A 20,791-nucleotide genomic window follows, 5' to 3' on the forward strand; every position below is an offset into this window, starting at 1 on the left:
CCAGTTAATTTTTGAGAACTTTAACGAAAAACTTCAGGTACTGTTCATTTTAACGAAAAATTACATTTTTACACTAAAAAATCAATCATGGTATTATTTAATTTATCCTTAATTTTGTCTTTATCGTTAAAAGTTAAAGTTTTAAAACCCTTTTCATTAGTTTTCCTTTAATTTTTCCATCAAATTTGACACTTTTTTTTATTAGGTTGCTTTTCACTTGAAAGAATCAAAGATTACCCTTAATTTGACGGAAATATTAACAAATAGACGGTCTAAGGCAAATTGAGATATTTTTTTTTTAACAAACAATATTATATACACTAAAGGAGAGTGGGTGGACTTAACATCACAATAGACTAGCAATAATGTTGTTTAAACTCGCTAAAAATCACCTTTGGCGAAAATTGAATCTAAAATATTTTACTTACAAGTGAAGAGGAATACTACTAGATTGTGGTTCTAAGTGGCAAATTGACACATTTTAAAGACAACTTTAACGAAAAGCTCCCGATATTGTTCACTTTAACGAAAAACCACATTTTTACACTAAAAAATCAATCTTGGTACTATTTATTTTATCTTTATTGTTAAAACTCAAAACCTCATGTCATTTTCATTAGTTTTCCTCATTTTAAATCACCAAAGGGCTCAAAGGGCATTGGATTGAAGAATTTTCCTTAAAAATAAGAAAGAAAGATGGGCGTATGCAAGTTTGGGCTTTTTCTTGGGCCGAAATCACACACATAAACGAAGAAATAGAAACCCCACAGACACGACGTGGCGTTTTTGATTTGGTGCGCCTTCTTCCTTGAGAGCGGAAGCTGCCCTTCACCTCCGCCCTGCAACTCAAGTTAACAGCTAGATTTTGGTTACAGAAAGTGTTGGCTTTTCACATTAATCCTCCAGGTAAGTCTTTCCAGGCATTGCAAATTTGCAATTGTGTTTTTAATCCAATTTTTTTATTTGTTTGTACGAATTTCCGTTGATTTGCAAGGAATTTTGAAGGAAAAATAAATAATTAAAGACAACGGAATTGAAATTTGGAACATTTTCTGCCCATTAATCAGTCCATTTGAGTATTTGAATTTTGAATTTATGGGGAATGTGGTTGGTTGATTTTTCAGAGAGTAGGTTAGTGGATTCAAGTTCAGATTTAAGGTTTCCCAAACCCACAAAAACCCTTCACTTTTTCATCATTTGTGAAATAATTGAATGTCGAATGACAAACTGGATGGAAAAACAAGTTTCTTGAGAAGATTGCGTGATAATTAGGCGTTACGGCCTCTCAATCCTCAATTTGTAAGAGGAATTATATAGAAATTTAATACATATCACAAGCAGGTGCACCTACTTGATTGCTAAAAACCCAATTCAGTAGATGCACTGGCTTGCGGCATAATTCGTGTTACTGATTGAGGATTGAGAGCCTGCAACGCCTAATTCTCGTGCACTCTGTTCAAGAACTTGTTTTTCCTTCCAGTCTGTCATTTGGCGTTCAATTGTTTCCAAGATGATGCACAATGAACTGTTTTTGTGGGTTTGGTGGATGATTCAAGTGAAATAGCTATTGTCTAGAGAGCTAGGGTGTTACAGGGACAAGAGTAAGTTCATTTACATTGGATATCAAGGCAGAAAGATGCTTGATTTCCGAATCTGCTTGCTTTCTGTTCTCTTTTGGTTGATGCCTTCTGTGTCTAAAGACATCCTTCCTAGATTAGCCAATATGATTCCAAAGAGTCTCCTCATCAGCTCGTTACATGTGCCGTGTGTCTGTTTATATTATTGTTTGAAATTAATTTTGATTAGAAATTTAAAATGGAATTTTATGCATGTTTTACAAAAACATAATCTCGTTTTTTTTGCTCAATTTGCAATTCCTTAAGATGAATCCTGTTTTATATAGTTTTGTCATCACGTTATTGTTAACGTTGCCACATCCTGTACCAAGTTGTTTTCAGTTTTTAGCAATGGCTTTACACTTTTTCTTTAAAACAGCTGACATGCATAAGTATTTAAGATCCTCATATTCTTCAGATGACCGGGCCCTAACAAGACAGCAGCAGTTTTCATGAATGCTATGAGAGTGAATAAAAGTCAGTGCCGTTGGTTCTCATCCTCTCCTTCGACACTCTCATCGTCACTTCCATGGATCTCTCCTCTTCACTTTTCAAGAGTTAAACTTCACAAACCAGACCCCCCACCCGAAACCACAGGCACCCAGACAGAAACGAGGAGGAAAGGCAAATATATTTCTCACGAATCTGCCATCAACTTAATCAAACGTGGGAGAGATCCACAGCATGCCTTGGAAATATTTAACATGGTATCTGAACAAAAGGGTTTTAATCACAACAATGCCACCTATGGAACCATCCTCCAGAAGCTTGCTCAGTCCAAGAAGTTCAAGGCTATCGATGCAATTCTTCATCAAATGACCTATGAGACCTGCAAATTTCATGAGGGTATATTCCTTAATCTCATGAGCCATTTTTCAAAATCCTCTATGCATGAAAGAGTGCTTGAAATGTTCTATGCTATCCAGCCAATAGTTCGAGAAAAACCGTCTCTCAAATCCATCAGTACTTGTCTCAATTTACTGATTGAAGCAAATCAGGTTGATTTGGCCCGACAATTTCTCACGCATTTGAAAAAGAACTTTAGCTTCAAGCCAAATACATGCATTGTCAACATCTTGGTTAAGCACCATTGCAAGAATGGGGATCTTGATTCTGCTTTTGAGGTTCTGAAGGAAATGAAAAGGTCCAAAATTTCTTACCCTAATTTGATTACATATTCAACTCTCTTGGGTGGTCTCTGTGAAAGTGGAAGACTCGCAGAAGCAATGGAGTTGTTTGAAGAAATGATCTCAAAGGACCAAATCTTGCCTGATGCCCTAACTTACAACATTTTGATTAATGGGTTTTGCCATGGTGGCAAAGTCGACAGGGCTAGGAAGATATTGGAGTTTATGAAGAGCAATGGATGCAACCCAAATGTATTCAATTATACCACTCTGATGAATGGTTTATGTAAAGAGAAGAGATTGAAGGAGGCCAGGGAAGTTTTCCATGAAATGATGAGCTTCGGTATAAAGCCTGATACGGTTGGATACACTGGTTTGATTAATTGCTGCTGTAGGACTGGGAAAGTGAATGAAGCTATAGAGTTGCTCAAAGAGATGAAAGAGAGAGAGTGCAAAGCTGATACTGTGACTTTCAATGTGATACTTGGAGGGTTGTGCAGAGAAGGCAGAATTGAGGATGCTCTTGAGATGCTGGAGAAACTTCCTTACGAGGGTGTCTATCTCAACAAGGCAAGCTACAGGATTGTGTTGAATCTCTTGTGTCAAAAAGGTGAATTGAAGAAGGCGACTGCGTTGTTGGGGTTAATGATGGGTAGGGGGTTCATACCACATTATGCAACTTCAAATGAGTTGCTGGTTCGCATTTCTGAGGCTGGAATGGCAGAAGAGGCGTCCATGGCTTTGTTTGGATTAATGGAGATGGGGTTTAAGCCACTGCCTGATTCCTGGGCTGTTTTGGTTGAATCAATCTGCAGAGAAAGAAAGCTTCTGTCTGCATTTGAACTTCTCGATGAGTTGGTTGTTGGAGAGCAGGATTAAGCCCTGAGACGGATTTCAGATGCAAGAGAAAAGTTACATCCTAGGCTTGAAAACCCCAAGGTGATGAAGATGCTGGCAATTCAACATAGAGTAATGGGATTAAGAAAACCTTCTGATCTGATTTGCAGTTGCAGTCTAGGTCGTCTTTCTGGCAAGAGGAAATGGATCATCTTTCGACTTTCATGATACTATGAGGTAGGGAAAGCTCAACCCTTAACGTGAAAGTGGAATTTGAAAGATAATGGCACTGGATCTTTGTTCTGCAATGCTGATGAACTTCATTAACATTATGCCGGAGGAAAGCTTATAAATCAAAGGGTTTGAAACCAGGTTAGTAAGGTCCAATGTAGCTTGATGTTGTAGTATTTAAACAAGGTGGAGAATTAGAAAATTTTGCAGTACCGTGCACAGCCGGTCTCGTTCTAGGGCACCTCTACTTGCAAGGAAGCATCTCAGTTATGACACATTGTTTTCTGTACAGTTGAATCATTAGCCACCTCTACTTGCAAGGCATGCTAGGGTTTCGAGAGCTTCCGGTCATCTTCTGGTTTCAAGCACTAATTGAACAAGGTCTGTGCAGCTATGCCCAATAGAACCTGTAGGTAGAACTTGCCTATAAAAACCGGCTTCGGCTTGTATACAAAAAGGATACGAACCGTCCAAGAAATTTAGTTTTTCGTTCTGCGACTGTTGGATTCTAACATACCATCACGCTTCCTACTGCATCCTTGTTGGTTCGTTATGTCCACATTAACACTAGCTCGATGGTAAATCTTTCCTTCGAAACAGCTTCGTGAAGATTAGGAGAGATTGTCTTTTGCAACCAATGCATAATCTCAATGATGTCACTCATCTATTAAATGTTTGTCATGGGTTTAAATATTACCCAAACTATCCAATAAAAGTTTTTCATGCGACGTAAGTAGTTGCATGAGAGTATCTCTTCAAGACTAGGCCTAGTTACGTGGTACAATCAGGCTTTGATATCAACTGTTATGATATTACCGAGAACTCGTCACAAACCACGCCAAGACATGCTATTTTAATTTCAACATGGGGCAATTGGGTCCTAACATTCCCACATGTGCATGAAAGACTATCAACCGTTGATGCAAGTAGATACCACCAAAACACATAAGGATTAAAGGCCACTCGTTCACCAAATAAAAAGGGCCGCTCAAGCATGAGTTGGAGCGACTGTCCTAGCACGGCATCCACCAAAACTAGAACACACAGATTTCCAACGGAATAAGAATTCTAACGGATCAAAAAGCAAAACCACAAGAACCATAAAAAAAGCAGTAACAAGCTTCAATGTGCTCTCAAATGTCACCCACGTACATTATCAGTTCCCAAAACAAACAAAAAGGGTTTGTCCCGGGTCGAGCATCGAATGATTCCATAATTATTGGATAGGCATTGGGGGCAAGTAGATTATTATACAAATACAACTCTACAAGAAAGAGGTGACATCTAACATGGGCAGGTAGGCAAAAGACATCACGACAGAAAGTGATATCCTTTGTTCCTCTATTTTATACACGTGCACATGATAATAGTAACCTCCAAATAGAACCAAGGACACAGATCATTGTTTTCCCTTACTATGCCACTTGAAGTGTCAGCAAATATGTGCCTTGCACGTTGTAAAGATTTTCCCGACTTTAACGAAAAGGATTTCTGTGCAGGTTGTTTTGTCTTACCAAATTGAAGTCCTCATCCCCAGGCCACTGCACGTCAATATAAGACCCTTGTAGCGGTTTAGATACTCCTGCAGTCAACAAACTATACGTTAGAAGGAAGAAAACCACGGAAGGAAACTGTAGATGCAGGAAAAAGAAACGTATCTTGATGGTACAAACGAGGGAATTCTTACAGTTATATTATAGTCGTAGACATAAAGCATCCCTTTCTTGTCATATTCTACTCTCTTCACTGGATCACTCAAAACTGTTCAACGAAATTGAAACACCTTCGTTAGATTAAAAAACAAAACCGAAATACAGTCCTCAGTCATGCCTAGAAGAAAATCAGCCAATTAACACAAGTCTTCTAAGTGCCAGCCACAGAGACACCTTTTGGCTTTTCTTAGCACTCACACTTCATGCATTAGTTAGAATAAAGCAACAACATTCAAATTACTGGGTTACCATTTAAACTAGACTATCAAAATGGATATATGTCTAAAGTTTTCTAAGGCCAATAACATACGTAATGCATGCACATATTCGTTTTGTCGGAAATAACACTCCAAGGCTGCATTTAAGTAGGAGGAACTAATCCAAATGACTACTGCCTCAATCATGCTTGTTCTGAAATCAGGTTAATTTAATGTACGACAGGCACAAATTATGGGTGCAGAAAGCCAACCTATATGCATCCTCCCAAGTCCCATCTAATCTTTTAGGAAACCAACAAAAATCGAAATAAGTAGCTCAAATCTGAATATGTCAATACAAATCAGAGGATTTAAGGAAACACATATAGCCTATAATCAAGCAGCATAGTCTATATGTTACCTTTGTGAAGCATGCCTCCCGAAGGTTAGCAAACCCATAGCTAACAGAAAACTTATATCTATATAATATTTTGCAGATACCTTTTCGTCATGTTGGGAAATTAAATGGATGAACATTATTGGCCATGAGAGACGCATGACTTATAAAACGATTCCCATTAACAAAGAAGAACAAGTTGGAAAAATCGTCTTTGCAAAAATTTGCTGTCCCTGCTGTATTACTTCGCAAGCCTATCCAGGTTTTCCCATATATTGAGCTTGATGGTTTGCCATTCCGGAGTCATTTCTAATTTTGAAGTAATCTAAGGAGCCAGTAATTTCAATGCCCAATACCAATTTCATACTCCTTCACCTTTCTAAAAACTCTAGCTATACTCCTGTACTCGATAATAAAACAATCATGCACCAAGTCATTATTTTCCCAAAAAAGTGCTCCCTGATACATGTTTTGAACTATATCACCAAGGGGCTCAAAAACTACTTTCATACAGCCTCTGTCGGTTTGGTGAGCCATGGATAATTGATCACACACCAACGTCTTCGACTAAACGGATATAAGAAATTAAGAATAGGCCAGTAACAGCTACCTAAATGTTCGATTGTTAGGTAGCTGTAGCAATTCAGCAACAAGAGATTCTTATACTCCACAAACCTCTTCGCCAACACAGTCCTTTAAAAATACTAAACCAAGAACACTGCCCACACTTGCTAGCAAAAACTATTTAACCCCACATAGCCATATCTAATAACGAAGTGTCTGATTATCAAACTAGAGTGCCATTGGGCACACACGGTCCTAAAGTACACACAAATTACCCACATCAAATTGGGTGCTCTTAGTAATAGCTCAAATTCTTGCAACAAACCCATTGTTCCTGGGAGTCCGAAAACTCTAAGCAACCAACGCTAGCTCGAAAGTATAAGCAAAATGCATATTGGGCAAGAACGTAAAAAGGCACCTTGATAGGCCTCGTTTATCTCTTGAAACCTAGAGGTGGCACTATCCTGGTCCTTGTGCTTATCCGGATGCCATTTCTGCACCAACAAATCACAAAGAAGCAAAATTTAAAGCAGTTCAGTAAGCAACAAACGAACCCGAAAATTAAAATGTTAAAAAAAAACTAAAAAATGTGTAAAAAAATCGAAAATTACAAACCAAGGCGAGGCGGATGTAGTTGGAGCGAATAGCATCGTCGTTGGCATCATAATCCACTTCCAGTATCTTATAGTAATCCTAAATACACAAAACTCATGTAATTGAGTAAACTAACGGCTAAAAAGATGGAAAACAAATGATTAAAAACCCTAATTGTGCGGGCGAAAGAACAAGACCTTGGGCTTGGAGAGGTCGGAGAAGAAATCGAAATTGAGGTGGGAATCCTGGTCGGATTGTTGTTGCTGTTGTTGTTGGTCGGTGTCGGAGAAAATGGTGTCGCCCCACTCGTCCCACATCATGCTTGTGTTGTCGGCGTCGGTGAAATGAGAAATATCACAGAGAAAGCTAGATAGAGAGAGGGAGAGATTTGGGTTGGGATTTTGGGAGACGGGAGAAATGGGGGAGAATAATGGTAGGAACTCTGTGGGGGTGCGATTGCTTTTACTCTATCTCATCCATTTCCTTGTTTTTATTTTTATTTTTAATTTTATATATGAAAACCAAAAACATAAAAAATTGTAAAAATATTTTTTTATAAACGACGACGTTAGTGATTAAACAATCGGTGAAAATCGAATTCACACTACCATACATATACACAATTGTTTTTCGCCAGTATTTGACCAAACACAAAAATGAGAATCGAATTACAACTACTAGGATCCTTACTTTGACTTCGTTCGACAAAAAAACCTTTTAACACTATTTTGGGTGTTCATAATATCTAATTGAAAGATAAATTGACTTTTTTTGTTGGGTTGTAAATTTCTAATTTTAGAACCAGGAAAAGCTAAATGTGGATTTTTTTCTACTCATTGAGAAATATCTTCAAAGTAATATATATATATATATATATTTTTTTTTTTTTTTTGACATAACTATTTTCCTTTGTTTGTCCATGTTTCTTGTCAAACTTAGAACCAAAAATATTTGGAGGAAAACACTCATTCCACGAAGATGGAAAAGAAAATATCTAATTTTATTTTAAATTAGGCAACATTTTATTTAAACTTTTGAGGAATACTGCCAATGAGAGAGCAACACCAAAATTTCTTTTAGGCCATCTCCAATCGAAAGAGAGCCAGATGGCTCGTTTTAGCCATCTAGCCATTTAAGAAATTAATATTTTAATGAACAGTGCAGGGTCATATTTCTTACTATCTCTAACCGAGGGTCAAATGGTCATAGGGCCAAACATAGCCTTGTGACAAAAAATAATCTCCAACCGAGGGCCAAAGGATCATAGGGTCAAACATAATTTATTATTTAAATATAAAAATTACAACAGTTTAAATTTAAAACCTACAACTTATATTTAAAAACTACAACTTAAATTTAAAAATTACAAATTAAATTTAAAAACTACAACTTAAATTTATAGGAACAAAATGAGAACTTTTTAATATTTAAAAAAAAAAAAAATTGGCAAAGCAATTCCTTAGCAGATGAGGTATTACTTGACAGATGGCATCTACCCAAAGTGGGCAACACTTATCCAAGCAATTCCAAACCCTATGAATGACGTCGAAAAGTGGTTTACCTTACAACAAGAGGCATACCGGAAAGATGTTGAGAGAGCTTTGGTATTCTACAAGCACGGTGGAAGATCATCAAGGAACCTGCAAGAGGGTGGAGTCAAGAAAATTTGGACTCCATCATGATGTCTTGCATCATATTACACAACATGATTGTGGAGGATGAGCGAGATGAGTATATTGATGGAGAGACTGATGACGACCAAGAAGATCCAAATAGGTCAATAAGAGCTCGTGCAAAAATATATGATGATCCTAATTTACCTTTGAATGCAAGAACTGGTAGTAACTTTTTAAATGAGTACATGAGGCGCTATAAGATGATACATTCCCGCGCCACAAACAAGTACTTACAACAGGATCTTGTTGCACATCTTTGGGCCAAAAGAAGCATGGAGTAAGCATTTAAGTTTTACGTTGTTAAATGTTTTTTTTTAATGTTGTTTAATGTTATGTTACATCCCACATCGCTCAGGGGAGTGGATCATATAAGCCTTATATGTATATTCTCATCTCTACCTAGCACAAGGCATATTGGGAGCTCACTGGCTTCGGATTCCATCGGAACTCCGAAGATAAGTGAGTTCGCACGAGAGCAATCCCAGGATGGGTGACCCACTGGGAAGTTCTCGTGTGAGTTCCCAGAAACAAAACCGTGAGGGCGTGGTCGGAGCCCAAATTGGACAATATCGTGCTACAGTGGAGTCGAGTCTGGAATGTGGTGGGGGCTCAGGCAAGGATGTGACATGTTAGGGCAAATTACATTTTACACCCTTAGATTTAAGGTTGATTTCAATTTCTTACAATATTTTTAAAACATTTCACTTTCATACCTCACGTACTATTTTATTTCAATTTCATACAACCGTTAAAAAATCTGTTAAGTTAACCATTAAGTGATGACGTGGCAAATATGAGATCCTCATTTGTGCTGACGTGACTACCACATTTATACCATGTGGCTAAACACTTAATAAAAAAATTTAAAATATTAAAATAATTAATTAAAGAAAAGTTTTTTTTAAAAAAAAAAAAACCCCAGAACCCCCCCTTCATCTTCCGCACCTGACACCCCTCCACCCCCTCCATGGCTCCACCCCTCAATTCCAAACCCTATGAATGACGCCAAAAAATGGTTTACCTTACAACAAGAGGCATACCAAAAGATGTTGAGAGAGCTTTCGGTATTCTACAAGCACGGTGGAAGATCATCAAGGAACCTGCAAGAGGGTGGAGTCGAGAAAATTTGGACTCCATCATGATGTCTTGCATCATATTACACAACATGATTGTGGAGGATGAGTGAGATGAGTATATTGATGGAGAGTCCGATGACGATAAAAAAAGAAAGAATTTTAAAATTAAAAAAAAATTGTAAAAAAAAAGAAAAAGCGTTTAAAAAAAAATTCAAATATGACAGCTAGCTGACGTTAGCAACTAGTCTGCATTCAAATTGTGGCTCGCCCCACATCATTCTAATAGAACGTGTCATTTTAGTTGAACACAAGTCACGTTACTGCCAAATATCTGGTTGATAAGTGAAAATGTGTTAGTGTGCTAGTCTATATTGGTGGTACATTAAATGTTAGGTGAAGAAAACCCACAACTAAGGGGTTCATTGAGGCCCATATAAAGGGATGAGAGCCTTATGTATGGAGGTGGGACAACTGAGGAGAGATAATTGATGCATTAGCAAAGCACTATTTTTAGTCATGCAATCAATAGAATTTGAGCAACACATTGGATGTAATCCACTTTTAAAGGGTGAACTACTTAAATCTTTGTGTTTATTTCATTTTAACCCATATTCCAAACCAGTCAAGAGTTTAATATTTTAATTTGTTAACTTGCAAATTTTAAGCCATAACACATAAGTACAAGTCGGCCAAAAAAAAAATGGTGTGAATCTTGGTTGATATCATGTGGGAATTAAATAATTAGGTTTTTAACCAAAATGGTCCATGAGATTGCATAACTCCTCACTTTGGTTATTGAAATTTGAAATCAATAGAAATAATCTTTGAGTTTGTATTTAATCATTTTGGTATTTTTGTAAAAAATTTTGTTAAATAAGAACTGACATGACAACAAATACTCTTCATTTAATAAACAATAGATCAAAATAATTTGACAAAATTGAAAATATTTTTATCATTATTCTTGTTAATGGAAAGGACCAAAATAATTGAGGTTCAACAACTCGGAAATCAAAAGCCAATAATCACGGCAATAACGCCGGTCGATGGCTTTTGACCAAATTGACCTTTCAAGACATCGGGTAGCCAAATCCGTGCGCCGGCTAATGACGAGGCACACAGAAGACCGCGATAGACAGAAAACGCAAGAATATTCGTGGGCATTCCCGTAATTGCACCACCAACGGAGGATATTCCGTCAACGAGATAATAAACTACCAACCAATCAATGTGTGAACCATGTGAAATGCCGGCCGCCCATACCAAAAATAGAGAGAGAGATACAAAAGCCAAAAGCCATACGCATTTCCCAACTCCAACTCCCAGGCACGCATCCATGGTGTGACGGTGTGTGAGAGCAACAAAATCCTTGAAAATTCCTCAATCGGCGATTCCAATGGCTTCAATCTCCGGCATTTACTCTGCTTCTCCGACGATCAAGCGCCAGCTGAAACCGGCGAGTTCGCTGCGGAAGGACTTCGTATCGGTTTCGGTTGCGTTTCCGGCTCGGGTCAAATCGGCGGATCGGGGCTTTGCTCTATCCGTGGCCAGGGATGTCTCGGCGGAGTTAGCGAAGACCGATGGGGCTCCGAGTAAGAAGAAGGAGCTGGTGAAGGACCCGCATGCACTGTGGCGGAGGTACGTTGACTGGTTGTACCAGCACAAGGAGCTCGGGTTGTTTCTGGATGTGAGTCGGGTCGGGTTCACCGACGAGTTCGTTTCCGAAATGGAGCCCCGGTTCCAGGCGGCGTTCAAGGCTATGGAGGAGCTGGAGAAAGGCGCGATTGCTAATCCCGATGAGGGCCGCATGGTCGGCCATTACTGGCTCCGTAATCCTAAGCTTGCCCCCAACTCTTTCCTCAGGTTGCAGATTGAGAACACACTCGAGGCGCTGCTTAAGTTCTCATACGACGTCGTCAGCGGTAAGGTCAGATTTTTGTCTTTCAATGTCCGTTTGTTAATTGGTGTTAAATCTGATTAGTTACTGATAATTTGATAAATAGAGATGTTTGTCTGTGTAATTTGATAATTTGAAGAAATGGGGTTTGTTTGAAATTGCAGATTAAGCCGCCATCTTCGCCGGAAGGGCGGTTTACTCAGGTGCTTTCAGTTGGAATTGGTGGTTCAGCACTTGGACCACAGTTCGTTGCTGAGGCATTAGCTCCTGATAACCCTCCTCTTAAGGTACATTTACAAGTGCATTGTACTTTCTACCTACACGCAACCTTTTCCGTGACATTATAGACTTCCCCCATCTTCGCCGGAAGGGCGGTTTACTCAGGTGCTTTCAGTTGGAATTGGAAGAATTGTATGAAATATGGGTGTAGTTCAGTGCCAATCACTTTATCCCTCCTATTTTGATTCTTTATCAATGTGCAAATGATTTTTTTTTTTTGTCGAGTTGGCAGATAAGATTTATTGACAATACCGATCCAGCAGGAATTGATCATCAGATTGCACAGCTTGGTCCTGAGTTGGCTTCTACACTCGTCATTGTGATTTCAAAGGTTTGAATACAAAATATCTTTGCCTTTTATTCTGTTATTATACGTTAATTGTACTACATAAAGTGACTCCCATCAGTCCCTCGAATAGATGTGATGATACGGTTTAAAACACATCTCCTTTATGCTATAACGAACAATTTTACTTCATCCCCACTTTCCTGGCAAAGCCACATGGACTGCACTTTTTTTTTCCAATTAGTTTCTAGCAGCCCCAGATTTCAGAAAAATAAGTCCTTTTGGTACCACAAAGGTGAGAAAACTAATTTAAGATGAGACACAATGCATGCATTCAGTGTACATTTCCATCTAGTTTTTGTATTCTAAAATCCTTGTTCTTAATTATGTCATAATGCAAAGATGCTGATATGAATTCAATATTTTTTTCCTTCAGAGTGGAGGTACTCCTGAAACGAGAAATGGGTTACTGGAAGTACAGAAGGCCTTCCGTGAGGCTGGCCTGAATTTTGCAAAACAGGTTTTGATCTCAGGTTTTTCTTTCTGCTTTATTAATATTCTGCTGCGGAACTTATCGATAAAAGTTCTCTTCGTTATAGAAAAATAGAAATCCATGGTGTCTCTATTGGAGCTAGAGTTGTGTGGTACAATATTAGGTTTATTAGCTGGCTGGATGTGGTTTGGCATTCCTTTACTCGTGTAATTACTCATTCTTGCATCTACAAGTGGATGTTAAGCTCTATTTTATTTTCTATTATCATTTATGGTGTCCAACACTGTGACTGACGAACATGCCACGTGCATGAAGAAATTGCATTCGCCATCTTTCTTTTCCATGATTTAAGCCCCGGATCTCTTATTTTGATGAGTGCCTTGTGCCTATTAATCAAAAGATCTTAGTTGTCTACCCCACCCTTTGATATTTAATTTCAATTAATTTTTACAGCTGGCTTACTTTTCATAATTTACGAGGAGTTTTAGCGCTATTTGGATTTCTCTGTTTGTCTGCATCGTATTCCCTATTTTGAATGCAAAATAGAACCTCATTGACTGGACCTTTTGCCTCTTATTTAATCTTGGGCAGTGCTATATCTTGATGTAACTTATAGTTCCATTGTTGCCTGTACTCTTGATGCAGGTCCGTCTCCTCTTATTGTAATCGCCAACTTGTCATTTATTTGTGTGTGTAGGGTGTTGCTATAACTCAAGAAAATTCATTATTGGACAACACCGCCAGAATTGAAGGATGGTTAGCTAGATTCCCCATGTTTGACTGGGTTGGTGGCAGAACATCTGAAATGTCTGCAGTTGGTCTTCTTCCGGCAGCACTGCAGGTTGTAGACCTTAAATTCAGGTTCTGATATGAGCACCATTCATTTTTAACATGGGTAATCTTATATAACTGATCCTCTTCAGGGAATTGATATTAAAGAAATGCTTGCTGGCGGACACTTGATGGATGTGGCAAACAGAACCACTGTGGTGAGCATCAATTTGCTACCTCTGTTTTTTATGGTTGATTGGATATAGTGCTGCCTGTTTGGTCAGAGGGAATTTTCTGAATCACAATGTCAGTCAGGTTGTATATGAGAGTTTACTTTACGTCTGAAGAAAACCATTTTGTCTGTAGTGATGGATAATTTTGTTGTTTTCCAATCATTTAACTTTTCACCACTGGCTCCTCAAATTTGATAGCTCTTTTTGGAGAAGTCACTGACTTACCTGCTCTGTTACTGTTGTATTCTGTTACTCTCATTTCTTCTTTTTAGTTTTTGGTCATACAGTTGGTCGTTTTTCCCAACGGTGAATGATTTTCCAGTCTGACCTCAAGTTTAAACCATGAGATTAAAATTGCATAACTAAATGGGAAGTAATAAGTAATGACTAGTTATGTTGTTTGGCTAGTACGTCCCCTAATCAAAATAGCAGTGGAAAACAAATGACAAATGTATTTCATGCTTTTTTGTTCAGCTTAGGAATAACCCGGCTGCGTTGCTTGCTTTATGCTGGTATTGGGCTTCTGACGGTGTGGGATCAAAGGTACTTTTTATTCTTCTATTCTACTCCCTAAATACTATGAAATTTTAGTCTGATCTTTTGATGGTGGGTTTTTTTCATTCCAAAGTTTCTGAATGTTAGCTCTTCGCATTTCGTCAGGATATGGTTGTTCTTCCTTACAAGGACAGCCTCTTATTATTTAGTCGGTATTTGCAACAGCTGGTCATGGAATCTATTGGGAAGGAATTTGACCTTGATGGTAATCGGGTATGTGTAGCAATCGGTATACCATTCTTTTGTTCATTTACTTTGATTTTGAGTGGGTAAAAGTTGATCGTCCTGAAAACATTTAGTTCAGTTTTCAATATAGACTTGGATTTTGCGATATTTTTAGATGTTACCCTCTGCATTGTAGGTATTTGCACTAATAAATAGAAGTCTGGTTTAGTTTTGACTTCTGTACCATGTTTTCAGCCAGATAAAAACAGACATTCGTACCATATTTTTGCCCTTGTATAAGTTCCCAAGGCAACCATGCTCCAATGCTTCATCACTTAGACCAGTTGGCATATGTGATGAGTTTAGGGCTAGTGTGGAATAATATGAGATTTAAATGTGTACGTAGCGTCGCAGATAGTGTCGAGCTTTTATTAAGTTCTGCAAGTCCTGATCTTTGAATTTTGATCCCCTTCGTAATGTGTTTAGCTCCATTAGTTGTCACTTAGGGATTTAGCATAGAATGCGTTCTGAACCTTCTTGATTTGATGACCAAGCATAGTAGGTTATTTAAGTCTGTTCGTGCCTAATTAGTAGTATCCATAATAGATGCTTCAACGGTGGTTGTCAGTATTTTGTAATTGATAGTTTCAGAATGAGCTCTCCTTTTGCTTTCACAGGTGAATCAAGGACTTACTGTCTACGGAAATAAAGGGAGCACGGATCAGCATGCGTAAGTTTTCAGTTTTTATTACTAATTTGATCCATAATTTGGTGTAAGCTACTTGTGAGCCTGATGCACCTGTTTCGACAGCTACATTCAACAACTGAGAGATGGTGTGCACAATTTCTTTGTGACATTTATTGAAGTCCTACGTGATAGGCCCCCTGGTCATGATTGGGAGCTTGAACCCGGCGTAACATGTGGTGACTACCTGTTTGGAATGCTACAGGTTAGATCCATTATAAGAGCCAATAATAAGTGACTACCTGTTGGGTGTCACTTCATGTTTTATTGTTTTCATAGCTGATACTGGTTTTTTATGTTTTTATATCCTCCGCATACCTGCATCTATGTAAAGATTCTAAACTGAGGTTTTACAGGGAACAAGGTCGGCTCTTTATTCAAACAACCGGGAGTCAATTACAGTTACAGTGGAAGAAGTGACACCGAGATCTGTCGGCGCTCTCATTGCACTATATGAAAGAGCAGTCGGGATATATGCTTCACTTGTCAACATTAACGCCTACCATCAACCTGGTAAATAATATGTTTTGACCATCCTTGGGTCTGAAAGTGAATGAATGAGAGTGAAAGATTTTTTTTGTTTATTTTGTTTTAGTGCATTATGCATTTGCCCTGGGTATTAAAACTGAGAACGTTCATTTATTATTGATACATAATTTTTCTTCTTTTCATCTGCCTTTGTTAAATCCCCTGCATTTAATTGTTGTCTCAGGTGTTGAAGCTGGGAAAAAAGCAGCGGGAGAAGTATTAGCCCTTCAGAAGCGGGTTTTAGCAGTACTCAATGAGGCCAGGTATGCTGTCAAATTATTAGCAATCAAGCTCATTTTTGCATAGGTTCTGAAATGAAGAGACTTTCGCAATTCTATGTTTATCGTCCTGGCGTATGATTTTATATTTTTACAAAATTAAAGGGAAAAGGGAAATTTCTTACAACAGATCATTTCCCAAAAGAAACAAAATTTTCGGCAAGTGTGGCAAGAGGATCATTATTCGGAAAGATGAGCACACAGAATCCGGATTTTGTATTTTTAACGGAATAAAAAGGAAAAAGACAATTTTCTATGGAACACATTTGGTGTCACATCCCGGTGTTGAAATGCCGAATTTTGAATTTGAAGGCCTCTCAAATGTGGAAAGAAATATGTGGAAGGTCTTATCTGTTATACTATTACGAATATGACAACCTTGTCATTGTTTGGAAAGAAACAAAATCCGAATGAAGGACCACTTCTACCATATGTCACCAAAAATGCAACCGGGGTTGTCGCTGTTTGTTTCTGATTCTCACTGTCACTATCTTTCCGTTTCAGCTGCAAGGATCCTGTTGAACCGTTGACGCTTGAAGAAGTAGCTGACCGGTGCCATGCTACTGAAGATGTATTACCAGTTTCCCCTTTGATAGTTATCTCTCGTTAACAAAAACTAATTTCAAGTAGTTCATTTCTTTTGCTAACGTTCTTACCCAACTCCTCCAGATTGAAATGATCTACAAGATCGTTGCTCACATGGCTGCCAACGACAGAGCAATCATCGCTGAAGGCAACTGCGGTTCACCACGAAGCATCAAAATTTTCCTCGGAGAGTGCAACGTGGATGCCTTGTACGGTTAATTTCATCCTTCCTTTATTATGCATGTATTTGAATTTACGCATCTGGAAAGTTTCATCTTCTTCCCTCTGTATCTTGTCCTTGGATTTGGAATTGCGAATCTGGTCGAGTTAACCCAGAAATAAAAATCCACTTACGAGACTTTTTCGTTATGAGCGTTTGTAACGATGTAATTAGGGATGATAAATAAGCTGGTTTATGAGAATATTATACATGAAATCATCCTCCTTTGTCAACATTTTCTGCACAGTATCGACATTGTCAGCCTAATTTGATATGTTTTATTCTAATTTGGATTTAATTATAGTTAAATAATTGCATACATTCCGATAACCCAAAAGAGCATATGAAAGTTTTGTCGATGGAATGACCGATTTTTCAAATTTCAAATGATTTTGTCCCGGACTGCAAATTGACAAACCAAATGGTCCAGGAAGCAAAAGAAAAGACAAGTAATGGATGATTGTCTTGGGGTGAGATTCAATTCAAATATCCAATTTGTCCATATCAGTCATGGTCCCTCTCCAACGGTTGCCTGCTATTTTCCAACGAAAAAAAAAAACAGCACTAGAATTTGAACTATCTGTGGAGTCTGAGTGAAACTGCGGATTTTTAGTACTGTTTTTAAAAAGGCGCTAACTCATTTAGTACTACGGTTAGTAGTATTCTTATTTATGGGTAAATGAGAGATTTCTTTATCAATTTAATGGTTATTTGGAAAAGTAAAATGATTTTCGCACTTTATTTTTCATGTTTTGTTTTGAAATCGACGTATATGGAAATAAGAGGAAGAATCCAATTTATCTAGAAAGAGAAGGAAAGTGTGAAAGTTACAATTCTATAACAAAAAAAATTAAGCAACACATTACTTGCACTCTATAAACATGTAGGGATTAGGAATTTAGGACGGAAAATGCCTTACTAATAGTCATTTTGTGTGTTTTGCTTGTGTGCTATGGCCTAAGATAATTGTTACTTAATCTAATCCAAACTTTAATGGTTGGTGTATTGGAAAGCGAGATAAACTTTAGAAATCCAATTAAGTTGAAACTCTCACAGATCATTTATTGGGATCATAGCTCTGCTTTTGTGTATTGTTTGACCCGGACACTAATAGTATGTTGCTGTCTCATGTGGTACTAGAACTGCATGAAGAAAGAGATAAGTCTATCATCAATATATCTTTTATATATAATAATAATAATAATAATAATAATACATACATACATACATACATACATACATACATAAAAAAGTAAGGTAACATTTTATTCATGTATATTGTATTGTATTCTCGTATCCATATTTGTGTTTCACTTGTATAAAGATGGTGCGGTAGCGAGTTTAAGGGTTACGCAAGATGTACACAGTTCGCGTGCGTCCAATGTTTGGTTGGCGGTATGAGCCGCATGTGACCGGTGGCTCACACCCCTTGCACAAATAACACGTAGCCTGAGGGCTAAGGCATAAGCCACATCGAATCTGTTATTTAATTATCACACTCAAAAGTAAATTGAAAAAGACAAGGAAACATAGTAATTTAAACTCATTAAACAAATGGGTTGGTCCATTCCGATTCCAATCTCAAGTGGAAGTACAAAGTGAACATTATTTATTTTTCAAATTAAAGTGTGCCCAAACTCGTACCCAAAACAAACTAAATCAAGTAGATTATCTGCTTGTTTGAATGTGATTTTAAATTATTGAAAATACTTTTAGAAAACAAGCTTTTCTGTTCCAAAAACATTTAAAGTGCTTCATACAAGAAGCACCAATTAATGCGTTTCTTGCAGGAAGCACTTTAAGTGTTTTTCTAGGATTTACGTACATTTTTACAAAGAATTGGTTTGAAAACTATTTTACCAAAAACGCTTTCAACCATTCTAAAACAACTTCCAAATGAGCAATATATTAACACTACAAATTACATGGTTTTTACAATATAAGGGATATCTATATGAAACGTATTTAAATAACAAGAAGAAAGATTCGAGCATGATTACAAAAATGATAGAACACTATTGTAGTTAATTTATATTTTGTCAAATAGTTAAGTGGGGTTTTGAAGGAGAAGAGGGTGAGAAAGTCTAGAATCGGGGGTGAGGAGGCCCACAAGAATTCTTGACTTACCCTCCTTACCCAATTATACTCAACTTGACTAAACTTACGTTAACTATTGTTATAATTTCTGTTTAGCCGCAAAATCCCAATGCATGTATAAACAAAAAAGTATATTAAAATAAATACCCTAAAAAAGTATATTGTCATACATATTAACGAACCCTAAACCTCAATCCAAGAAAGTAAACAAAATAATTTCTCATGAATGTCGAAAATAAATACTCGAAGTTGTTTGAATCCACCGAATCTAACATATTCTTATACCCATTTAGTTATGCTGCAATGAGCTGCTCGAATATAAACCTTAAATTCGTACCATATAGGCTTGCATGCCCTCCTATCCTATCATCACAAGATGAAATTTGTTGATTAACGGACCGAAGTCCGATTATGATTTTATGATGAGAGTTGAGGGAAGAAGAGCATCCACCTGCAATTCTTACTGATGTGCTAATACAATTGCACGATTGTGCTTTGTGACGATTTATTAGTTTTTTACTATTTTGTGCTTTTCGATGATAATAGTTAACTATAAGTTTGTTAGTGCTGGAAACATTTTTCTTTCGACCAGGTTGAAATCTCCGACAAAATTTTTATCGAGACCTATTATGCATGGTATCTTCATCCTGATTTGTACATTTTCTTTTTCATCGATGAATATCGTACCTACTCTCAAAAATTTCACCATGACATATAACAGTATAAATAATTGTTGGAGTGAGGGAATATAAAACGTCAAAATATGATAAGAGTAAATATGGCAAATTAATGAGCAATGTGGCATTTATAACAATAAATGTTGTAGCAAGAAAACATTATAGGAATTAATATAGGGTGCTTTTATTAACACCCCATTCTCTTGTTTTTTGGTTTTGTTTTTATAAATTGATATGCATCAATTCTCTTGTTTTTTGGTTTTGTTTTTTTGTTTTTTATCTAATTTAAATTAGGGTTGAAAAGGAAATTCAGACCAAAAAACAAAAGAAAATAAAATGGAGTGTATTTATAACATTGTGGGGTCCCAATAAAAAAAGGCCATTAATATATGGATGCAAATTTAACTATTGTTTGATTTTAATTTTAATTTTGGTGTGCTACCTTTTTTTTTTTAGTCGAGAAATAGTGTTAGTAAGTTAAATGTTATATTAGTCACCGAAGAAATTCGAACTCAAGCCATCATGTAAAGACACAACATATTTTCACTACTGTGATAAAGAGCTACTTGTTGTGCTACCTTTTCTAAATGTACGTGTGAACGGTGGGGGAGAAATCAAATTATACATATGATTCTCATTGGATAACTTATTTATGGATTTTAGGGTTTAGTTGAAAATATGTTACACTATGATTGGATAAAAAAAATTTAAGATTACTAAAATTTTAAAATGACAGAAATTGAAATGATGAGATTTTATTTTCTAGAATTTGTGAATTTTCTTGTTTGGCTAACCTAAAAGAGCAAATGAAATTGAATACGGAATTTGTTATTTTTAAATACTCAACCATAAAAATTAGGAAATGATACATATTTACATGAAATTTAAACCTAGGAATTGGAGGTCCCAAATTATAATTTTTTTTCTACAGGAAATTCTAAATTTCTATGTTTAT

General features: G+C 37.0%; 3 protein-coding genes across 5 annotated transcripts; 2 read left to right on the plus strand and 1 right to left on the minus strand.

The window, feature by feature from the left end:
* Positions 1–736: 736 nt before the first annotated feature.
* On the plus strand, positions 737–4,570 carry LOC125475947 (pentatricopeptide repeat-containing protein At5g18475). Of its 3 annotated transcripts, XR_007257292.1 has the most exons (3): positions 738–906; positions 2,035–3,952; positions 4,104–4,570. XR_007257292.1 is itself a non-coding variant. In XM_048581427.1 (2 exons), the coding sequence occupies exon 2, from the start codon at positions 2,069–2,071 to the stop codon at positions 3,620–3,622; it is 1,554 nt and encodes a 517-aa protein (XP_048437384.1). In that variant the 5' UTR covers positions 737–906; positions 1,996–2,068; the 3' UTR covers positions 3,623–4,310. The 3 variants fall into 3 exon arrangements, 2 of the variants coding, with proteins under 2 accessions (XP_048437384.1, XP_048437383.1); XM_048581427.1 differs by having other exon boundaries at positions 737–906; positions 1,996–4,310; XM_048581426.1 differs by having other exon boundaries at positions 2,035–4,310.
* Positions 4,571–4,912: 342 nt separating this feature from the next.
* On the minus strand, positions 4,913–7,749 carry LOC125475949 (chaperone protein DnaJ-like). Its single transcript, XM_048581430.1, has 5 exons — positions 7,473–7,749; positions 7,297–7,374; positions 7,100–7,175; positions 5,499–5,572; positions 4,913–5,393 (listed from the first exon to the last, which is right to left on the minus strand). Exons 1-5 carry the CDS (start codon positions 7,593–7,595, stop codon positions 5,322–5,324), a joined length of 423 nt encoding a protein of 140 aa, XP_048437387.1. The 5' UTR covers positions 7,596–7,749; the 3' UTR covers positions 4,913–5,321.
* A 3,674-nt stretch (positions 7,750–11,423) lies between these two features.
* LOC125475950 (glucose-6-phosphate isomerase 1, chloroplastic-like) lies at positions 11,424–17,297 on the plus strand. The gene is made up of 14 exons (XM_048581431.1): positions 11,424–11,954; positions 12,089–12,211; positions 12,436–12,534; positions 12,926–13,009; positions 13,680–13,823; positions 13,906–13,971; positions 14,461–14,529; positions 14,647–14,754; positions 15,384–15,436; positions 15,518–15,656; positions 15,808–15,964; positions 16,164–16,242; positions 16,762–16,828; positions 16,927–17,297. The coding sequence occupies exons 1-14, from the start codon at positions 11,424–11,426 to the stop codon at positions 17,059–17,061; spliced, it is 1,854 nt and encodes a 617-aa protein (XP_048437388.1). The 3' UTR covers positions 17,062–17,297.
* Positions 17,298–20,791: the final 3,494 nt, after the last annotated feature.

Source organism: the organism of the source record quoted next, unplaced genomic scaffold, assembly GCF_019419815.1.
Source record: "Pyrus x bretschneideri cultivar Hongxiangsu unplaced genomic scaffold, Pyrus_bretschneideri_v1 Contig17, whole genome shotgun sequence".
Classification (NCBI taxonomy): domain Eukaryota; kingdom Viridiplantae; phylum Streptophyta; class Magnoliopsida; order Rosales; family Rosaceae; genus Pyrus; species Pyrus x bretschneideri.